A 19,860-nucleotide genomic window follows, 5' to 3' on the forward strand; every position below is an offset into this window, starting at 1 on the left:
GTCACTAAGTGTGTGTGTTTTCTTATTCCTTTTACCCCAGACACAGAAATACACATTTGTTATGTCTTTTAATTTATTGCCCTTTTAGCAGAATACGGTACATCGATCAGCCACAACATTAAAACCACCTGCCTAATATTGTGTAGGTCCCCCTCATGCTGCCAAAACAGCGCCAACCCGCATCTCAGTTTTACATTCTGAGATTAGATCAGCAGTTGCAGAAATACTCAAACCAGCCCATCTGGCACCAACAAGCATCCATGCGATTATCTAATCAGCCAATCGTGTGGCAGCAGTGCAGTGCAAAAAAATCATCCAGATATGTGTCAGGAGTTTCAGTTAATGTTCACATCAACCATCAGAATGGAGAAAAAATGATTGTTGGTGCCAGATGGGCTGGTTTGAGTATTTCTGTAACTGCTGATCTCCTGGGGTTTTCATGCATAACAGTCTCTAGAATTTACTCCGAATGGTACCAAAAACAAAAAACATCCAGTGAGTGGCGGTTCTGTGGACGGAAATGACTTGTTGATGAGAGAGGTCAACAGAGAATGGCCAGACTGGTTCAAACTGACAAAGTCTACGTTAACTCTTAACCGCTCTGTACAACTGTGTTGAGAAGAATATCATCTGAGAATGCTATTCTGAGATGCGGGTCGGCGCTGTTTTGCAGCACGAGGTGACCTACACAGTATTAGGCAGGTGGTTTTAATGTTGTGGCTGATCAGTGTATGCTCATCTCAAGTTGTTTATAATATTCCAATTTCTGTTTAGCATGTAACCATCTCTCTATTATAATTTTATTTAAAAAATAAAAAATAAAAAATATAAAAAAAAAAGAAAATGATTGTTTATTATTGTAATTGTAATATTGCATATTTCTGCATATTATTTTTATGTTGTATAAAGTATATTTCACTGCCATCATTATTGAATCCTTATGTTTTTTTATTTTAGTCTTATTGTGCATAGACAAACTAATGTAGTATTACAGCTCAATTGCATTGTCCACTTAGGCTGTAGATTGTAATTTAAAAATTATTAAGTGTCTTCCATTGAACTCATATCATGAGTTTTACCTCTTTTACAGTATAAATATTAATGTGACGCAAGTAATATCTCTGTTATAAATATTTAAATGAATAGCATAATATTAACATAAACATAACACGTTATGACTCCGGCTCTGCTGGTGAAAATCTCAGTGATCACAGGCAATGTCCAGGTAACCTTCAGGCAATTAGTTACATTTTTCTAATTGATTAACATCCCTAATTATAATACATGAATACTTTTTAAAGCCACTAAAATAATCCAGCCTAGAGTAGTAAGTGGTTTTGCAGTTTTTCTAGTTATCGTTGCTTGATTATTAGCCATTTTGCATTTACGATCAAACCAGTGTGATTAGACTATTCTGGGCTCAGAGGCATACGATCAAACCAGTACGATCTGCATTTGTGCTGCTGTTTACTAGTAGGGATGTGGGAGACTAGTCGACTAAACGGTTCTGATGCTGCTAGTCGACACTGGAATTACTTGTCGGTTAATATTTCCCCCCATTAAATTGACATTACATTGATTGTCAGAGATGTCTCATAGCAACCAAACTGATGTACGACACTGAAATGCTAACATTACAATAATAAAAAGAGAGTGCAATTAATTGTTTTGTCTCTGCAAAATGTTTACTAAAACACGTTTTATTATCATGTAAGAACTTTGACTCGTTAATGGATATTATTCAATAAAAGTGAATGTTTGTTACTGACTGTAAACCTCCCTACCCTGCGTGACGTAACACACACTTGCATCTCGACGAAATGGGAGTTGAAGACTTCCGCACAAGTTTCCAAGTTAGAAGTCCGAAATAATAATTCGTCATTCCGTTGCACTTTCCCCAGTTGAAAGGTGGAAATTTTGACTCTCCAAGTTGAATGGAACTCTTCATGAATTATCACAGCAACAACAATATGGAGCATTGCGGTTTTCCCCACAGGAGCTTACACTTGGGGACACACACACACACCAGGGCGCATGTGGCAGTGGACTCAACGCGATGAAACAACAAATATACAGCAGGCGAGTATTTCAAAAATCTAGACAGAGTGCAGCTAAATGGAACAGAATGCAGCGTCTTCAAAACTGAAAGTGATTTGAAAATAGATGGTTCAGACAGTCACAAAAAAACTAGTGCGCACTTACTAAGATCACTATGGTAGCCTGAAGGAAGAACAGACAGACGCGCGTTGTACCCATTCTTTCATTGAGTTGGGCAGCAAATCTTCACATAATGGCAAAATATGATGCATTATAATTTTGATTATGCAATCTTTTGTGCATTTTGTAACAGATTATTTTATAACAGTTTAAAATAATGAATAGACGATACACTGGAACAACAAGATGCAATGCAGCAGCCAAAGATGTTTGTCAGACATGTTATTATATATACTGTAATTTTCTATCGGATTGAGGTCAAGGTTTTGTGATGGCCAATCCAATACTTTGACTTTGTTGTCCTCAAGCCATTTTGTCACAACTTTGGAGGTATGCTTGGGGTCATTGTTCATTTGGAAGACCCATTTGCGACAAGCTTTAACTTCCTGGCTGATGTCTTGAGATGATGCTTCAATATATCCACATAATTTTCCTTCCTCATGATACCATCTATTTTGTGAAGTGCACCAGTCCCTCCTGCAGCAAAGCACCCTAACAACATGATGCTGCCACCCCCATGCTTCACGGTTGGGATGGTGTTCGTCGGCTTGCAAGCCTCACCATTTTTCCTCCAAACATAACGATGGTCATTATGGCAAAACAGTTCAATTTTTGTTTCATTAGACCAGAGGATATTTCTCCAAAAAGTAAGATCTTTGTTCCCATGTGCGCTTGCAAGCTGTAGTCTGGCTTTTTTATGGCAGTTTTGGAGCAGTGGCTTCTTCCTTGCTGAGCAGCCTATCAGGTTATGTTGATATAGGACTCATTTTACTGTGGATATAGATACTTGTCTACCTGTTTCCTCCAGCATCTTCACAAGGTCCTTTGCTGTTGTTCTGGGATTGATTTGCACTTTTTGTACCAAACTACGTTCATCTCTAGGAGACAGAATGCGTCTCCTCCTTGAGCGGTATGACAGCTGCGTGATCCCATAGTGTTTATACTTGCATACTATTGTTTGTACAGATGGATATGGTACCTTCAGGTGTTTGGAAATTGCTCCCATGGATGAACCAGACTTGTGGAGGTCCACAATGTTTTTTTCTGAGGTCTTGGCTGATTTCTTTTGATTTTCCCATGATGTCATGCAAAGAGGCACTGAGTTTGAAGGTAGGCCTTAAATTACATCCACAGGTACACCTCCAATTGACTCCAATTAGCCAAATAGCCTTTCAGAAGCTAATTGACTAATTGTCTAAAGGCTTGACATAATTTTCTGGAATTTTCCAGTCTGCTTAAAGGCACAGTTAACTTTATGTATGTAAACTCCTGACCTACTGGGATTGTGATATAGTCAATTAAAAGTGTAACAATCTGTAAACAATTGTTGGAAAAATTACTTGTGTCATGCATAAAGTAGATGTCCTAAACGACTTGCCAAAACTATAGTTTGCTAATATTAAATCTGTGGAGTGGTTAAAAAATAACAACCTAAGTGTATGTAAACTTCTGACCTAAATGTATGTTTGATAATGTATAATCTGTCCTCCACTGCATCTGCTGTTAGATGTAAGGTAAGATTTTTTTAATTACAGTGCGTATTAAAGAACTCACGCTGGGGGATCCGTCAGTACACATGCGAAAGGATTACTAGGCAGTGGCAGATCTAGACTGCATTACACAAGTCCGATTTTGATACAATAAACACAAATTTTAAAAATAGACAACTTTTCCTCATGTCCGTGTATATGCGCTTGTAGCATTGTAGGGCAGTTACCTTGCTGTGAAGAATGCTGCTTACTGACCGAGTGACATGTATCAAAAGTGAAAGCCGATAACAGTGCATGTAAACACGAATGCTGCTTTGAATTCTAAAGCAGCTTTCTCGCAATAAACGGCATTCTGGCGTCCATGAAAACGAGCTCACTGTTTGTAATACACTGAAAATTAATGTTGCAGTTATCTATCTACCAGATTTAAAGCCTTTGTCATGGGAATGAGAATGGCCGCGTGGTAGAGTGAACAAGTTACTTGATTTTGCTATCTTCCATTAAGTTGATTTGCATTTCTTGTTTTCCCTGTCTTGGTCTTAAATTGATTTTTGACAATTTAATATGTTTATTTTAGACCTCATGGAGCTGAAAGAGGAAAGTCAAGAACTGAATGAAGTGGAAGAGGAAAAACGATATCAGAAACCTGATGATTTCGTAACCGGTGAAAAATCTTTTAGTGGCTCACAAACTGAAAACTTACAAAAAAGAACTCAAAGAACAGAAGTGAAAATGTATTTCACCTGCCTTCAGTGTGGAAAGAGTTTCACACATAAAGGGACCCTCAATATCCACATGAGAATTCACACTGGAGACACGAAACACTTAAACAGGCATGCTATAATTCACACTGGAGAGAAGCCTTTCCCATGTCACCAGTGTGGCAAGAGGTTCAAATTAAATAAACACCTCAAGAATCACATGAAAATTCACACTGGAGAGAAGCTTTTCACATGCCATCACTGTGGAAAGAGTTTCACACAAAAAGGAAACCTTGAGATTCACATACGAGTTCACACTGGAGAGAAGCCTTTCAGATGCCATCATTGTGGAAAGAGTTTCACACATAAAGGAAACCTTAAGGACCACATAAGACTTCACACTGGAGAGAAGCCTTTCATGTGTCATTCGTGTGGGGAGAGTTTCACATATCAAAGAGACCTGAAAAATCATTTGAAAATTCATTCTGGAGAGCTCTTAGAGTGTACTGAGAGTGGGAAGAGCTTTGTAGGGATAAACAATTTAAAAAATCATCTGCATATTCACTCTACAGAAAGGCCATTTAATTGTGATCATTGTGGTAAAACATTTAGCTTGCCATCACACTTAAAGATGCACATGAAATGTCATGTAGATGCAAGACCCTGTTTGTGTATTTTGTGCGGAAAGAGTTTTAAATGGCTCTGCAATTTAAAATCACACCAGAAAATACATACCAGTGCCTTTAACAGAGCAAGTTACTTGAAACGGTACCAAATAATCCATAATGAAAGAAAACCTGTCAAGACTTCACATTGTGGAAAGAGTTTCACTGCTTCAGAAAACCAGAAAACACATGAAGGTGTGCATACTGGAGAGAAGTCATACTATTGCCCTTCATGTGGGATGAATTTCAGCACATCAATTTATCTTCTGGCTCATATAAAGAAACATTGCTCAAAGTAGTCACAAAGAGTGAAGTTCATTTTCAGATCTAAGTGTTTATAGTAAATAGTGTGATGTTCAAGTGTAGCGAAAGATGGAATTTCTCCCAAATAGGCAAAATGACCTGTATTGGAGAAGTTTGTGCTTGTTCAAGAAAGCAAGTTTAGAGGAGGTCAGAATATATGTTTGGGAGTAACATAGTATTTAATTAATTAAATGTTTATTGTACTGTATATTCTTCAGTGTCCTTAATTGCAATGAAATCATTAAGGAATAAAGGAATTATGTAGTCAAAATTTAAATTCTATCATTATTTATGTTGTTCCAAACCTATACTTTCATCTGCAGAACACAAAATTATGTCACGATCGATGATTTCCTTACAATAGCAGTGGATGGTTCTTTAAAAAAGCACCCAAAAGTGTCATAAGTTGTCCATGTGACTCGTGTGTCATATTAAAAGTCTTCTGAAGGCATACGATCACTTTGTATGATGAACAGACCGAAATGTAAGTCTTTATTCATTCTCAAATTATTGATCAATTGTAAATAGTGCTCAAGTCAAATATGGGAAGAAATCAAATGTAGGGGTTTGATGTTATTGATGTGTAGCCATATTAGATTTGGGCTCATTATACTTGAGTTGATCAACGATTTGAATTTATTTGACTTTAGAGTGAATAATGACTTAAATTTCAGTCTGTTCATCATATAAAATGATTGTATGCCTTCAGAAGACTTTGAAAATGACACGAGTTGTATGGGCTACTTTTAAGACACGGGTGCTTTTTAAGCTTTAAAATGAGGCACTATCCACTGCTATTGTATGTAAATCAGAAATCTTAACACTCATTAAAATTTCTACTATTGTGTACCACAGAAGAACGTCATATGGGATTGGAACGGCATGAGTGTGAGCATATACATAATTTTCATTTTAAGGTGAACTATTTAATTAAAAGATTAAGTCAGCAACTGTTGTGTGGATTAGAGAGAGAGAGAATTCACTGCAGTATTCCAGTGTTTGTTTTTTATCCAAAGCCACTAAATGTGTTGTGTATAAGGTTCTACAAAATTACTAGAAAGTAAGGTTATTAAGGGGCGTGGAGTGGAGACCAAATGGGATTTATACAATACATTTTGGTTTTAGCTTAGTGCTGCATCCATATTAATTGGTGTCAGTAATTAAGACTTAAATATTACTGAATGTACCATGTCCAAAAAATGGGTTTAAATAAATATGTATTTATTTTCTTGTGACTAATGATCACCAAACTTATCCAGATGATGTCTAATCTGTTCAGTGTTGTCCTCTAATAGATATATTCTTATGGTATATGACAAAGTGTAGAGAAACAGCATGGACACCAAACCTGACAGCACTTTAGAGGTTACGAAAACCGATTTTGGTAACCTCTAATATCAATATCATTTAATATTCCACTGTCAGCATTGGTGTACTTGCTTCTCTTAGACCAATGTGGATATATCACCAGAGTAAGTGTGGTGACAAAGAACAAAAAATAACATAAATATTACAAATAAATGTATTTCGTGCACAAAAAAACTGAATAATACAAGTAATTATGTACAACAATATTAAAAGTAAAACACACAATGGTGTATGGATTGCTTGTCATAGCATGTGGCTTTAAGAAATCTGTTCGCATTAAACAGCCCCGCCCCCTCAACGTACCTGTTTCTCGCGTCACTTGTCAGTGCGCGCCTGCGCAGTGATGCTCACTGAGCACGAGCACTTTCTGAACAACGACCTCGAATCACAGATTTCAATAGATAGATTTCGGCACAACACCGGCAAAGGCAAAAACTAGTGTAAACATCGGTACGGCATACACAAGGTGAAAAGATTTGATGACGGAGAAAAACATGAGTGGTGATGCCGATGTTGCTTCTTTTTTGTTGGACAGGAAAGAAATTGTTAATTGTTTTGACCACTCTCTAAAATAGTATCAGTGGAATTTACAGAAAACTCATACAAGTTTCCCTCAAACTTTTTTAAATTTCATGTGTAGTAAACGTATGTTAGTAATGGACAGTTTTCAGCTGTGTTGACAAATGCAACCGGAAAGAAATGTCATTTTCTTTTCTTTGTTATCACCGCTATAGTAAGGGGGCCCATCTACCTCCACCTCTATGAAATGGCATATGTCTTCATTCATTTAGTAGCTTAGTACAGCGATTGTTGTGGATTTGGAGTAAACCATGACGTTGGTTTGCTTGGAAACAAAATGAATTCTTCAAATCCAGTATGCTAAATTTGAACATTTCTAATCTTTCTTTACAATGACATTCTGTATCGCCAAATAACTGAGGTTTATTTTACGCTAAGCAGTTCTCTAATAAAGGTAATTGTCTTTAGAATTAATGTGAAACATTGACAGTCTCCAAAGATTACTGATATGAGGGACAATCTGTCCTTAACTGTTGTAGTCTATTTGATTGATTTCTGAGGTTTGTTTTTAGGCAAAGAAATTATATTAAAGTAGTAATAAATAGCTTTACAAATGACCTCAAATGCAACATATGCAAATAGTATTTCAGAGCTGGCGAGGCAGCAGAGACAATCATGCTGATCCACGTCAATAGATGGCAGTATATCATATACTTAAAGTACATGAGCAATGCAAACTAGCTAGAGCAGTGGTTCTCAGCCGGGGGGCCGGGACCCACTAGGGGACCTCAAGTTGACATAAAATTAATTTAAAATAAGAAATATTAAAATAATTAAACTTAATTAAAATGCTAAAAAAAAAAATTCTTTTAAGAGGTATGCCTACAAATATAAACAGACTCTTTCTGAAACTTCTAGAATCAAAAATGATCCATGAATAATTATTTTAATCAGACACGGGTGAGGTGGCCTTCAAATATCATCTGGGACAGTGGGGGGCCTTCAAGTCAAAAAGGTTGAGAACCATTGAATGCCCCTTTAATAATGAAAATAATTATGTCAGACAAATGTGTCAGACAAGCCATCTGAGGGATTTGGTAGACACAAGTGCACAACATTAATGTATTCATAAATTATAAACATTTAGGAAATATATATATATATGGCATTTAATGTGCCGTTATTTGTCTAATTATTATTAATATTTTATTTACTCCTAAACGGTTTATGCTAATGTTTGTTGCTCCAGAGATATTCAACAAAGAATAAAAACTGCCAACTAACACTGGCATCTTTATTATTATTATTATTATTATTATTATTATATTAATTTTGTGGTTTTAGCCTAATCGTCTCGGAGTGAAAGGACTTTTATTTTGTTTCTCTGATCCGCCATGTGCGTTAGTGACGTCATCAGGGCTGCGCCGTGATTCTCTTGTTGTTGTTTGACTGCAGAAGGTTTGTGTGTTTCAGAGTTTAATGAGTTTAGAACTTTACAAAACATTCTAACTTGATTTTAAGTTATTTTAAATGTGTTCCTACAATGTTTTAATATTATTGAGATCGTTTTAATGTATTAATATGAAATAAGTGTGTCTAGATTATTACTGAATATAAATATCATCGTAATGTTTCATGTGAAGTTCTGATAGTTGTTCTCTTATAAATGCCGCAACATGTTTGTGTTATTTTCTGTGCTGCTTTACACATTTCCACATGAGAAACAGAAAGAATAACTTCACATTTCTTTTTCTTTCTGTTGATTTTTCCAACATCTTCAACATGATGAAGAAACGTTTCCAGATACGGAAGAAAAACTCCAGATGAAACGACTGAGATCTGTGTGACAAACTGCTGTAAAGATGGAGTTTATTAAAGAAGAGAGTGAAGACATCAGTATTACACAAACATGTGGGATAAAAACTGAAGATACTGAAGAACAAAGAGGTTTGTATTTATTCTTGTTTCATCATTAGAAGTTTTACTCATAAATATATTATTGATATTAATATTACTTATGAAATATATGTATAAAATTGTGTTCACGATATCAAAATTTCAGTAGATGACTTTCTTCTGCTGAACACATTTGAAGAAAAATATCTTAGCTCAGTAGGTCCTTAAACTGCAAGTGGATGGTGATCAGACTTTTGAATCTCCAAAAATCACAGACAGTCAGCATAAACGTCATCCATACGACTCCAGCGGTTAAATTAACATCTTCTTAAGTGACACGATCGCTTTTGGTGCCAAAAAAGATCAATATTTAAGAACTCTTTAACTATAAATCATTGCTTCAGCTGTTTTTCTATTTTTCTTTAACCCTCCTGTTATATTTGGGGTCAAATTGACTTAAAAATATGATAAACTTTTTAGAAAAACTTTCTGACTTTTTCTAGATTTATTAGAAGACATAAATATGTGCTTCACATGTTTCAGAGTTTTCAAAATCCCTGTACACATTTTGATCACATCGGTGATGTTTGGGGTCATTTTCACCACAACATATTTTATGGTAACCTGGAAAAATGTACAGCTTTATTTTTCTCTACTGTTTTACCATTTCTTGCTGACTCTCTCCAATGATATTGTCAACTTATTACAAAAGTATCTCAATACCTTTATGCCCTAACATGAGTTTTTCTCTATTAGAGAGCTTTTATGAGCTTTTGGTCCCCTTTCAGTGTTTCACGCCTCTGAAAACCTCTTTTTGACTTGATATCAACAGCTTTTAATAATATAAAGGCAGAAAACAAGTAATCATTTGTTTTCAAACACATTACTCTATTTTTCCTATTAACGGTTTCAGATGCAATAAACATTTATAAACATTTAACTTGTACATTGTAAACTTTGTGCAAAGGATTCTGAATTTGTGTTTGACATTCAACACACTATCAGTAGTGCCACAGAAAAAGGTATAAACATTTGAATTGAATTATTATTGTTATTATTATTATTATTACAGCTTTTTGTTAAAACAACATAATAATGTGTTTACAAACACTGTAGGCCCACACTAATAAACACTAATTTTACAACCATAATCCAAAAGGCATTGCTTTCAGATGCATTAAACATACATTTACAAACGACCTGTACATTATGTGCACAGAGGAGGACTGAACATTGGGTATCAATGGACATTAGTGTCACTGGTTTATTGTTGAATGTTTCTTTTTGAGGATCTGTGGTGTTTTTTGCAAATAAATATGTAAAATCTGTTTGTTATAAATGTCATAATTTTCCAAAATATACAGTGAATTAATTTGCCCTTTCTTACAAAAATAAAAAATATATAAATAATACCACAAACTGAGCCTTAAAACAGCACAAAGTATTGTTTGTAAACACAATTGTGATTTTGCTGGTATAAAAAATGATTTTCCTGTGCAAACTGGACATGTCATTATAAATATAAAATAAAAATATAAATATCAAATGCCATGTTTTATCCTAATACTTTGTTTAAAAAGATTGGTCAGAATCTTGGTCATTTTAACATTAAATTTAAACACAACAGGAGGGTTAAATGTGTTCAGCAGAAGAAGGAAAGTTATACACATCTGGGATGGCATGAGGGTGAGTAAATGATGAGAGAATTTTCATGTTTGGGTGAACAATTCCTTTAAAGACAAACTGCACCCCCAGAGTTGCTGCAGTGGTGTGGGGTATAACAATGGCTTTTTTTGTGTGGATGACCCGGGTTTGATTCCCACTTTTGTCCCACATTTTACCATCCTGTTTCCTGTTTCCACTATTTATTTCCTTTAATACGATTTATAATAATAAATACAAATTCATATAAAGATTGATTTCCTCGCAGTGATTTGGTCACGGTGACAGTCGGAGAGTTCAGAGAGAGGTTTGATCTGGGTAAATTTAACCATATTTTTACTAGTTATATTGTAGTAACTATGTTGTTTGGCAGAAGCCATAGTTTTAATGCAAATAACCATGGTGTTACTACAGTAATATTGTATTAATGGACCCTTTTCACACTTTTCACTCCATCTGACTTCTAGCCCTGTCAAACACACACTCTTGTGTTGGTTGTGATGTGTAATCATTCCACTGAAACTGACGGTACAGCTCAGATTTCAAAGCGTTTCAGAATTCCGCTTGTGAGCGACTGCTGTAAGTCCTTATCTTGAACATACTGTCCACAGACGAAAGTGCTTCCTCATTCAATAACAAAGTTATCTTCTTCACGTTTAATTGCCTGAACCCACTGAGCTCGTATAAAGTTCAGCATCTTTTGGAAATTCATGGAAACACAAATCTGGATGTTTTCTTTTAGAATTTATGTAAATAGGAACACTGTAGTGGCACTGGTTATTACTGTTCTTCACGATCACCGCAAACTTGGAAGTGTGAAAAGGGTCCATATAGTAACCATGTTTAATTTAGTTGTTTCTGTGATTTTACTACAAAATACCATGATGACACTATGGTTACTAGGGGTGTAAATAATTTGAATATTTTATTGAGCTCTCTGAAAAGGGCAAATCCAGTATCCACATTGGGAAATCCATAACAAAAATAAAGTCACATACATGTGATTAGTGTTGTCATCGATACCAACATTTCAGTAGTTGATACCAATACCAGTGAAAGTTCACAGTTCTCTACACCAATTTCAAAACCTGGCAAAAATAAGCTAATATGGTAATGTACTACTGAATACACATTGAAAAAGTTACATTTGAAGTTGAATTTCAGTGTAAATAATAAATCAAAATAAATGCATGTTAAGTGTTTCTCAATGAAGAATGCATTGCTTAAGTGGTTTTTTTTATTTTTTTATTTTTTTATTTAATCCCCATTTCTCCCAATTTGGAATGCCCAATTCCCATTACTTAGTAGGTCCTCGTGGTGGTGTGGTTACTCAACTCAGCTGCCTCTGCTTCTGAGACTGTCAATCCACGCATCTTATCACGTGGTTCGCTGTGCACGACACCGCAGAGAATCCCAGCATGTGGAGGCTCATGCTACTCTACGTGATGAACGCACAACTTACCATGCGAGAACACCTAATTGCGACTGCGAGGAGGTTACCCCATGTGACTCTACCCTCCCTAGCAACTGGGCCAATTTGGTTTCTTAGGAGACCTGGCTGGAGTCACTCAGCACGCCCTGGATTCGAACTCGCGACTCCAGGAGTGGTAGTCAGCGTCCGTACTCGCTGAGTTACCAAGACCCCCTGCATAAGTTTTTTTTAAGTTGGGCCCTACTGAAATCTGTTTTATTTTTTTCCAAATATTGTTTTAATTTATTTAATGTTTTCAATTTAATTATCAAAATGATGTCTAATTAAATTAATTCTTAAAACTTTTAACGTGAAAATAGAACAGTTACTTTTAAAAAGACTTATAACAAGGGAAAAAAGAAATTAATTTTCAACATACTTTTTTTTTAACAATATTTTTTTCAGTATAACAGCACTCTTGCTTGTGGTGTAGTGCTTAATTATTATTATTATAATTCATTATTATTTATTATTATAATGTTCATTGAAGTAATAATATTATTTCTTCCATTTTACCCGTCTAGCTTTTATTTTGAATCATGCTTTTATTTTGACTTGTGTTTTTGACAGAAGTTTCACTTCTCCAGATAAACATGGCTGAGTGTGATCATTAAAGTTCAGATGCTGTGATTATAATCCTATAAATATAAATGTCATTATACTTATATATATATGTATATTAGGGGTGTAACGGTACATAGAAATCACGGTTCAGTAAGTACCTCGGTTTTGGGGTCACGGTTCGATACGAGTTTGGTACAACAGGAAAAAGCAACAAATCCCAAATGCTAGGTTTCTTTTCATTTATTTTGAACAGACAGTAGTGCAAATTACAGTTTGTTCCACCTAGTGGCATTTAGTACCCCCTGAGGTAGTTGGTACAGTACAGCCTCCTTTAGTTAAAATTTTTTATTTTATTTATTTAGTACAATCCAAAAAGAACAAGGCAAATATAAGGCATTGTTGTACAGTTCAGAGTATGTGAAACAAAGAATAACAACAACAACAAAAATATAAAATGTAACATGTAAAGTTTGTTTTTTAAAAATACTGGGATAAAAAAGTGCTATATAATATTAGGGCAGTTACATGAATTTGACATTTAACATTTTTATTGTTTTTATAAGCTTTTTGTTTTGTGATCTCATGTTTGAAAGGGTTTCAAAGTATATTGTGAGATCAGTATAACAAAAGGTAATATATGAGGTTGTCTTTTGATTTATTTTTGACTTATGAATAGAAAACTTTGCCAAAATAATTAAAAGATTAACAGAAAAATATGGGTTTTGAAAACAAAGTAAAATAAAGTTCTAAAAAGAAATAGAAAAAGGGCAATAAAAAAAAAATGTTCAATATCTTCAAATTATATGTTTCAAAAAGTACATTTATCACAAACAGTATGAATATATCTACTAATGGCTGCATTTACAGGATAACATCTATTAATAATTTTATAAATTATTTATTTTACTTTATTAGAAATAACAATTATATATATATATGTGTGTGTGTGTATGTGTATATATATATATATATATATATATATATATATATATATATATATATATATATAATATGTATATATATATATATACATACACACACATACACACACACACACACACACTCTACTGGTCAAAAGTTTTGAAACACTCATTCTTTAATATATATATTTTTTCTTCATATTTTAGAATAATTGTAAAGTCATTAAAACTATGGAATAACAAATGGAACTATGGGAATTATGTTGTGACTAAAAATTAAAAATTAAAATAAATCAAAACTGTGTTATATTTTAGCATCTTCAAAGTAGTCACCCTTTGCCTAGAATTTGCAGACATGTACTCTTGACATTTTCTCAACCAACTTCTTGAGGTATCACCCTGGGATGCTTTTTAAACAGTATTGAAGGAGTTCTCATCTACGTTGGGCACTTATTGGCTGCTTCTCTTTATTATTTGGTCCAAGTCATCAATTTCAAAAACTTTTTGTTATTTAACTTTTAGTTTTATAATGAAATAAATGAATATGGTGGCGCAATTATATTTTTGTCTACAAAACTAATTTCAAACATTTAAGCATACGCCTTAAGATCAAAAGATTTTTAAGATCATGAGAAACATTTCAGTCAAGTGTTTCAAAACTTTTGACTGGTAGTGTATATATATTACACAGCTGAAGTCAGAAATGTACATACACTTCGGTTGAAGTCATTAAAACAAATTTTTTACCACTTCACAGATTTCATATTAGCAAACTATAGTTTTGGATAGTCGATTAGGACATCTACTTGTGCCTGACACAAGTAATTTTTACAACAATTGTTTACAGACAGATTTTTTTACTTTTTAATTGACTATATCACAATCCCAGTGGGTCAGAAGTTTACATACACTAAGTTAACTGTGCCTTTAAGCATCTTGGAAAATTCCAGAAAATTACGTCAAGCCTTTAGCCAATTGGCTTATGATAGGAGGTGTACTGAATTGGAGGTGTACCTGTGGATGTGTTTTAGGCCTACCTTCAAACTCATTGCCTCTTTGCTTGACATCATGGGAAAATCAAAAAGAAATCAGCCAAGACCTCAGAAAAAAATATTGTAGACCTCCACAAGTCTGGTTTATCCTTGGAAGCAATTGCCAAACACCTGAAGGTACCACATTCATCTGTACAAACAATAATATCGCAATTATAAACACCATGGTACCACGCATCCATCATACCGCTCAGGAAGGAGACTCATTCTGTCGCCTAGAGACGAACATAGTTTGGTGCGAAAAGTGCCAATAAATCCCAGAACAACAGCAAACTACTTTGTGAAGATGCTGGAGGAAACAGGTAGACAAGTATCTATATCTACAGTAAAACGAGTCCTATATCAACATAACCTGAAAGGCTGCTCAACAAGGAAGAAGCCACTGCTCCAAAACCACCATAAAAAGCCAGACTACAGTTTGCATGTGCACATTGGGACAAAGATCTTATTTTTGGGAGAAATGTCCTCTGGTCTGATGCAGGCCCAGATCCACAGGGTGCCTGGGTGGCCTGGCCCACCCAATCATGAACTTGGCCCACCTTGAGAACTACACCTACACCCACCCCTCCAAATGTTCGGCCCACCTGGTGGGTCCTATGGCCCACCTTACATCTTAGAGCTGGAGCCAGGCCTGGTCTAATGAAACAAAAATTTAACTGTTTGGCCATAATGACCATTGTTATGTTTGGAGGAAAAAGTGTGAAGCTTGCAAGATGAAGAACACAATCCCAACCGTGAAGCATGGAGGTGGCAGCATCATGTTGTGGGGGTGCTTTGCTGCAGGAGTGACAGGTGCACTTCACAAAATAGATGGCATCATGAGGAAGGAAAAATATGTGGATATATTGAAGCAACATCTCAAGACATAAGCCAGGAAGTTAAAGTTCGGTCGCAAATGGGTCTTCCAAATGGAGAATGACCCCAAACATATCTCCAAAGTTGTGGCAAAATGGCTTAAAGACAACAAAGTCAAGGTGTTGGAGTGGCCATCACAAAGCCCTGACCTCAATCCAGTAGAAGATTTGTTGCCAGAACTGAAAAAGTGTGTGCGAGCAAGGAGGCCTACAAACCTGACTCAGTTACACCTGTTCAGTTCAGAAATAAATCATTCTCTCTACTATTATTCTGACATTTCACATTCTTAAAATAAAGTAGTGATACAAACTGACCTAAGACAAGGAATGAAAAAAGAAAAAAGTGTTTTTATAAAAACCTGTTCCCTTACATGGTTCATTAGCTGAGACCTTTATCTACAAATACAGGTGCATCTCAATAAATTAGAATGTCGTGTAAAAGTTCATTTATTTCAGTAATTCAACTCTAATTGTGAAACTCGTGTATTAAATAAATTCAATGCACACAGACTGAAGTAGTTTAAGTCTTTGGTTCTTTTAATTGTGATGATTTTGCTCACATTTAACAAAAACCCACCAATTCACTATCTCAAAAAATTAGAATACATCATAAGACCAATAAAAAAAAAACATTTTTAGTGAATTGTTGGCCTTCTGGAAAGTATGTTCATTTACTGTATATGTACCCAATACTTGGTAGGGGCTCCTTTTGCTTTAATTACTGCCTCAATTCGGCATGGCATGGAGGTGATCAGTTTGTGGCACTGCTGAGGTGGTATGGAAGCCCAGGTTTCTTTGACAGTGGCCTTCAGCTCATCTGCCTTTTTTGGTCTCTTGTTTCTCATTTTCCTCTTGACAATACCCCATAGATTCTCTATGGGATTCAGGTCTGGTGAGTTTGCTGGCCAGTCAAGCACACCAACACCATGGTCATTTAACCAACTTTTGATGCTTTTGGCAGTGTGGGCAGGTGCCAAATCCTGCTGGAAAATGAAATCATCATCTTTAAAAAGCTGGTCAGCAGAAGGAAGCATGAAGTGCTCCAAAATTTCTTGGTAAACGGGTGCAGTGACTTTGGTTTTCAAAAAACACAATGGACCAACACCAGCAGATGACATTGCACCTCAAATCATCACAGACTGTGGAAACTTAACACTGAACTTCAAGCAACTTGGGCTATGAGCTTCTCCACCCTTCCTCCAGACTCTAGGACCTTGGTTTCCAAATGAAATACAAAACTTGCTCTCATCTGAAAAGAGGACTTTGGACCACTGGGCAACAGTCCAGTTTTTCTTCTCCTTAGCCCAGGTAAGACGCCTCTGATGTTGTCTGTGGTTCAGGAGTGGCTTAACAAGAGGAATATGACAACTGTAGCCAAATTCCTTGACATGTCTGTGTGTGGTTGATGCCTTGACACCAGCCTCAGTCCATTCCTTGTGAAGTTCACCCAAATTCTTGAATCGATTTTGCTTGACAATCCTCATAAGGCTGCGGTTCTCTCGGTTGGTTGTGCATCTTTTTCTTCCACTCAACTTTCTGTTTACATGCTTGGATACAGCACTCTGTGAACAGCCAGCTTCTTTGGCAATGAATGTTTGTGGCTTACCCTCCTTGTGAAGGGTGTCAATGATTGTCTTCTGGACAACTGTCAGATCAGCAGTCTTCCCCATGATTGTGTAGCCTAGTGAACCAAACTGAGAGACCATTTTGAAGGCTCAGGAAACCTTTGCAGGTGTTTTGAGTTGATTAGCTGATTGGTATGTCACCATATTCTAATTTTTTGAGATAGTGAATTGGTGGGTTTTTGTTAAATGTGAGCCAAAATCATCACAATTAAAAGAACCAAAGACTTAAACTACTTCAGTCTGTGTGCACTGAATTTATTTAATACACGAGTTTCACAATTTGAGTTGAATTACTGAAATAAATGAACTTTTCCACGACATTCTAATTTATTGAGATGCACCTGTATATCCATTTCAAATTAATTTAGTATTAAAAAATAAAAACATGTTTTGTCCCTTATCTCAAGAATCAGTGATATTTCTAGTTAAAGGAATAATTTACTCACCCTCATTAAAATCCATATGACTTTCTTTCTTATGCAGAACAAAAAAGGGAAAAAATAATAATATTCCAGGTCTTCATCTCAATACGCGGTTCATAGAGACTCGCTTTAAATCTTAAAACAGGACCCTGAAGTGTCAAAAGATGTCCATGTGGCTGGTGTGTCATATTGCAAGTCTCATCAAGGCATGCGATTGTCATATATGAATATGACAATTCGCATTGTTTATGTCACACAAACAATATACAGTACAAACAAATAAGTTCATCTTTTAGCTTTGTGAAGCTTTTTTTAAATGGAAAAAATAAGGCAATAATAAAGGAATAGTTCACCCCAAAATGATCATTCTCTTTTACACACCTTTTTATCATCTCAAACTCGAATGACTTGTTCTTCTGTGGAACACAATTTAAATGAAAAATAAAAAATTAATTGATGTAAGATGTGTTAATATCCATATAATTTAAGTCAACAGGATCTAAAACTTCCAAGCTCTAAAAATAACAAAGGTTTCATAAAAGTAATTCATATGACTAGAGTGGTTTAATCCATGTCTTCTGAAGAGTTATAATCAGTTTTGGGTATGAAACAGACCAAAATGTTACTCTTTTTTTTTTTTTTTACTATAAATCTTGAGATCTGTAGTCGACATCTTGTCGCGATCATGATTTGAAGCACAATTAACCCTTCGCCAAGATCCGCCCTCTTAGTTACTGTTTCTACGCCCGACAAGCTTTCGGTACCAGCCATGGTGCTTCCACTTTCAATTCATGCATTCCCTGGGGAAATAATGAATAATTTCTGGAAAAATGACATGTTGATTTCTGACTGCAATATGCATTCGAAGGATATATTCAGGATGTGAACGTGACTCGAAATGAAGTAAACAAAATAAAGATTGAAGCTATAGCCTATAGGTCACAGGATAAAACTGAACTACCGCATCATCTGGCGATTGAGACTGAGGATAACAACATTAAGGAGCAACACTTTTCCTGAAAAGCTGGGTATATAGCTCTCTATTCACTATACAATCATTAAAAAGCAAAAGCAGTATGCATTTATAACGTCACATTCAGTAAGTCGTCTTGCTAGCATTAGCTAACTACCGTAACATTAGTAGCCTATAGTGTGCTGTAATGACAACGTCTGGTTAGCTCCACAGGTTTCTGTGCCCATGTCGTTAGTCTTATCTATTACCTGGACCTCTGTAAAGCCCAAAATATAAGTAATATGTCAGCCCAGTTCTCCACAAGCCTGCCACAACAGTGGCATAAGCCAAGAGGCAGAAAAATAACACTGCTGCCCGTAACAGCTGTTGTGGTGGCGAAGGCGAAGACAAACCGAAAACGGAAACCCATCTTCTGTCACTACGGCAGTGACAGGTGAGTTGTTTTTCATACTTTATAAATAAGGATAGAAATACCAAATATGATAAACCATGTAACTTACTGTGGTGTTGGAGTACCAGTAATCTGGACTTTTATGACACAAGTAGACATGAATTTTGTATATTGCAGAGCCTTGTCTGAAGTGACAGATGAGGATTTGGAGTTACTGAGAGGATTGACAGGGACACCTATGAGCTACATAGCAAATAGGCCACCAATAGATGTAGCAGTAGGTCAGGAAAAGTACCCTCTTGGAAGTTGTTTGAGCTACCAGGTAAAGCAGTGATACATTAAGATTCATTTATTATCATTTGTGGGCAGCCACAGCTTATTACAAAAGAAAAACGTTCACAATATAACACAAGAATTTGAAAGGTTAAAAATGGAATACAAAATGCAAATTCATTATAATAACTTGTGACAGACAGAGAGAAATCATGGACACATATGTTAACTGTTCCTATGTGGTTTCTTCAGCAGCCTATGCCATAATGATGTGTCGCTGGAAATTAGACAACATACACACCACAAACCATACCTGATTTATATTTCCTAACTTAAGGTAGCCACACTGAAGCAGACCTTTCAGTATATTTTTGATTTTGCATTGTCTAAATATCTCTTGGTCAGAAATTGATCCTGTGTAAAGTGTAGATGCAAACATAATGGAGCCACAAGGATCACAGTTTATCAGAGACTTAAGTGTGTTAGTAGACTTA

General features: G+C 35.6%; 3 protein-coding genes across 11 annotated transcripts in view; 2 read left to right on the top strand and 1 right to left on the bottom strand.

Moving 5' to 3' along the window:
• The window catches only part of LOC127442865 (gastrula zinc finger protein XlCGF57.1-like), a 228,733-nt gene that overhangs the window by 40,617 nt on the left and 168,256 nt on the right, over positions 1 to 19,860 (top strand). Inside the window, exons 1-2 of one of the 2 annotated variants that reach the window (XM_051701143.1) lie at positions 18,048 to 19,135; positions 19,271 to 19,415. The exons of the other annotated variant lie outside the window; for it this stretch is intronic. Coding sequence (XP_051557103.1) covers positions 18,984 to 19,135; positions 19,271 to 19,415 — 297 coding nt within the window. The 5' untranslated portion in view covers positions 18,048 to 18,983. Of the gene's footprint in view, positions 1 to 18,047; positions 19,136 to 19,270; positions 19,416 to 19,860 lie in introns of those variants that run through there. 2 annotated transcript variants of the gene reach the window in all.
• The window catches only part of LOC127442916 (oocyte zinc finger protein XlCOF20-like), a 169,366-nt gene that overhangs the window by 34,566 nt on the left and 114,940 nt on the right, over positions 1 to 19,860 (top strand). For 2 of the 8 annotated variants that reach the window (XM_051701303.1, XM_051701301.1), the window contains exons 2-3: positions 3,184 to 3,327; positions 4,285 to 6,606. The exons of 2 other annotated variants lie outside the window; for them this stretch is intronic. In XM_051701303.1, the coding sequence (XP_051557263.1) occupies positions 3,303 to 3,327; positions 4,285 to 5,372 (1,113 nt within the window). In that variant the 5' untranslated portion in view covers positions 3,184 to 3,302 and the 3' untranslated portion in view covers positions 5,373 to 6,606. Of the gene's footprint in view, positions 1 to 1,901; positions 2,080 to 3,183; positions 3,328 to 4,284; positions 6,607 to 19,860 lie in introns of those variants that run through there. 4 more of the 8 variants (XM_051701302.1, XM_051701305.1, XM_051701304.1 and 1 more) reach the window with 4 other exon arrangements.
• Positions 16,648 to 19,860, bottom strand: part of LOC127442936 (gastrula zinc finger protein XlCGF8.2DB-like) — a 426,143-nt gene continuing 422,930 nt past the window's right edge. Inside the window, exon 3 of the transcript XR_007897552.1 lies at positions 16,648 to 16,805. The gene's annotated coding sequence lies outside the window, so the exon portion shown is untranslated. The remainder of the gene's footprint in view (positions 16,806 to 19,860) is intronic.

This window comes from Myxocyprinus asiaticus, chromosome 6, assembly GCF_019703515.2.
Source record: "Myxocyprinus asiaticus isolate MX2 ecotype Aquarium Trade chromosome 6, UBuf_Myxa_2, whole genome shotgun sequence".
Taxonomy (NCBI): domain Eukaryota; kingdom Metazoa; phylum Chordata; class Actinopteri; order Cypriniformes; family Catostomidae; genus Myxocyprinus; species Myxocyprinus asiaticus.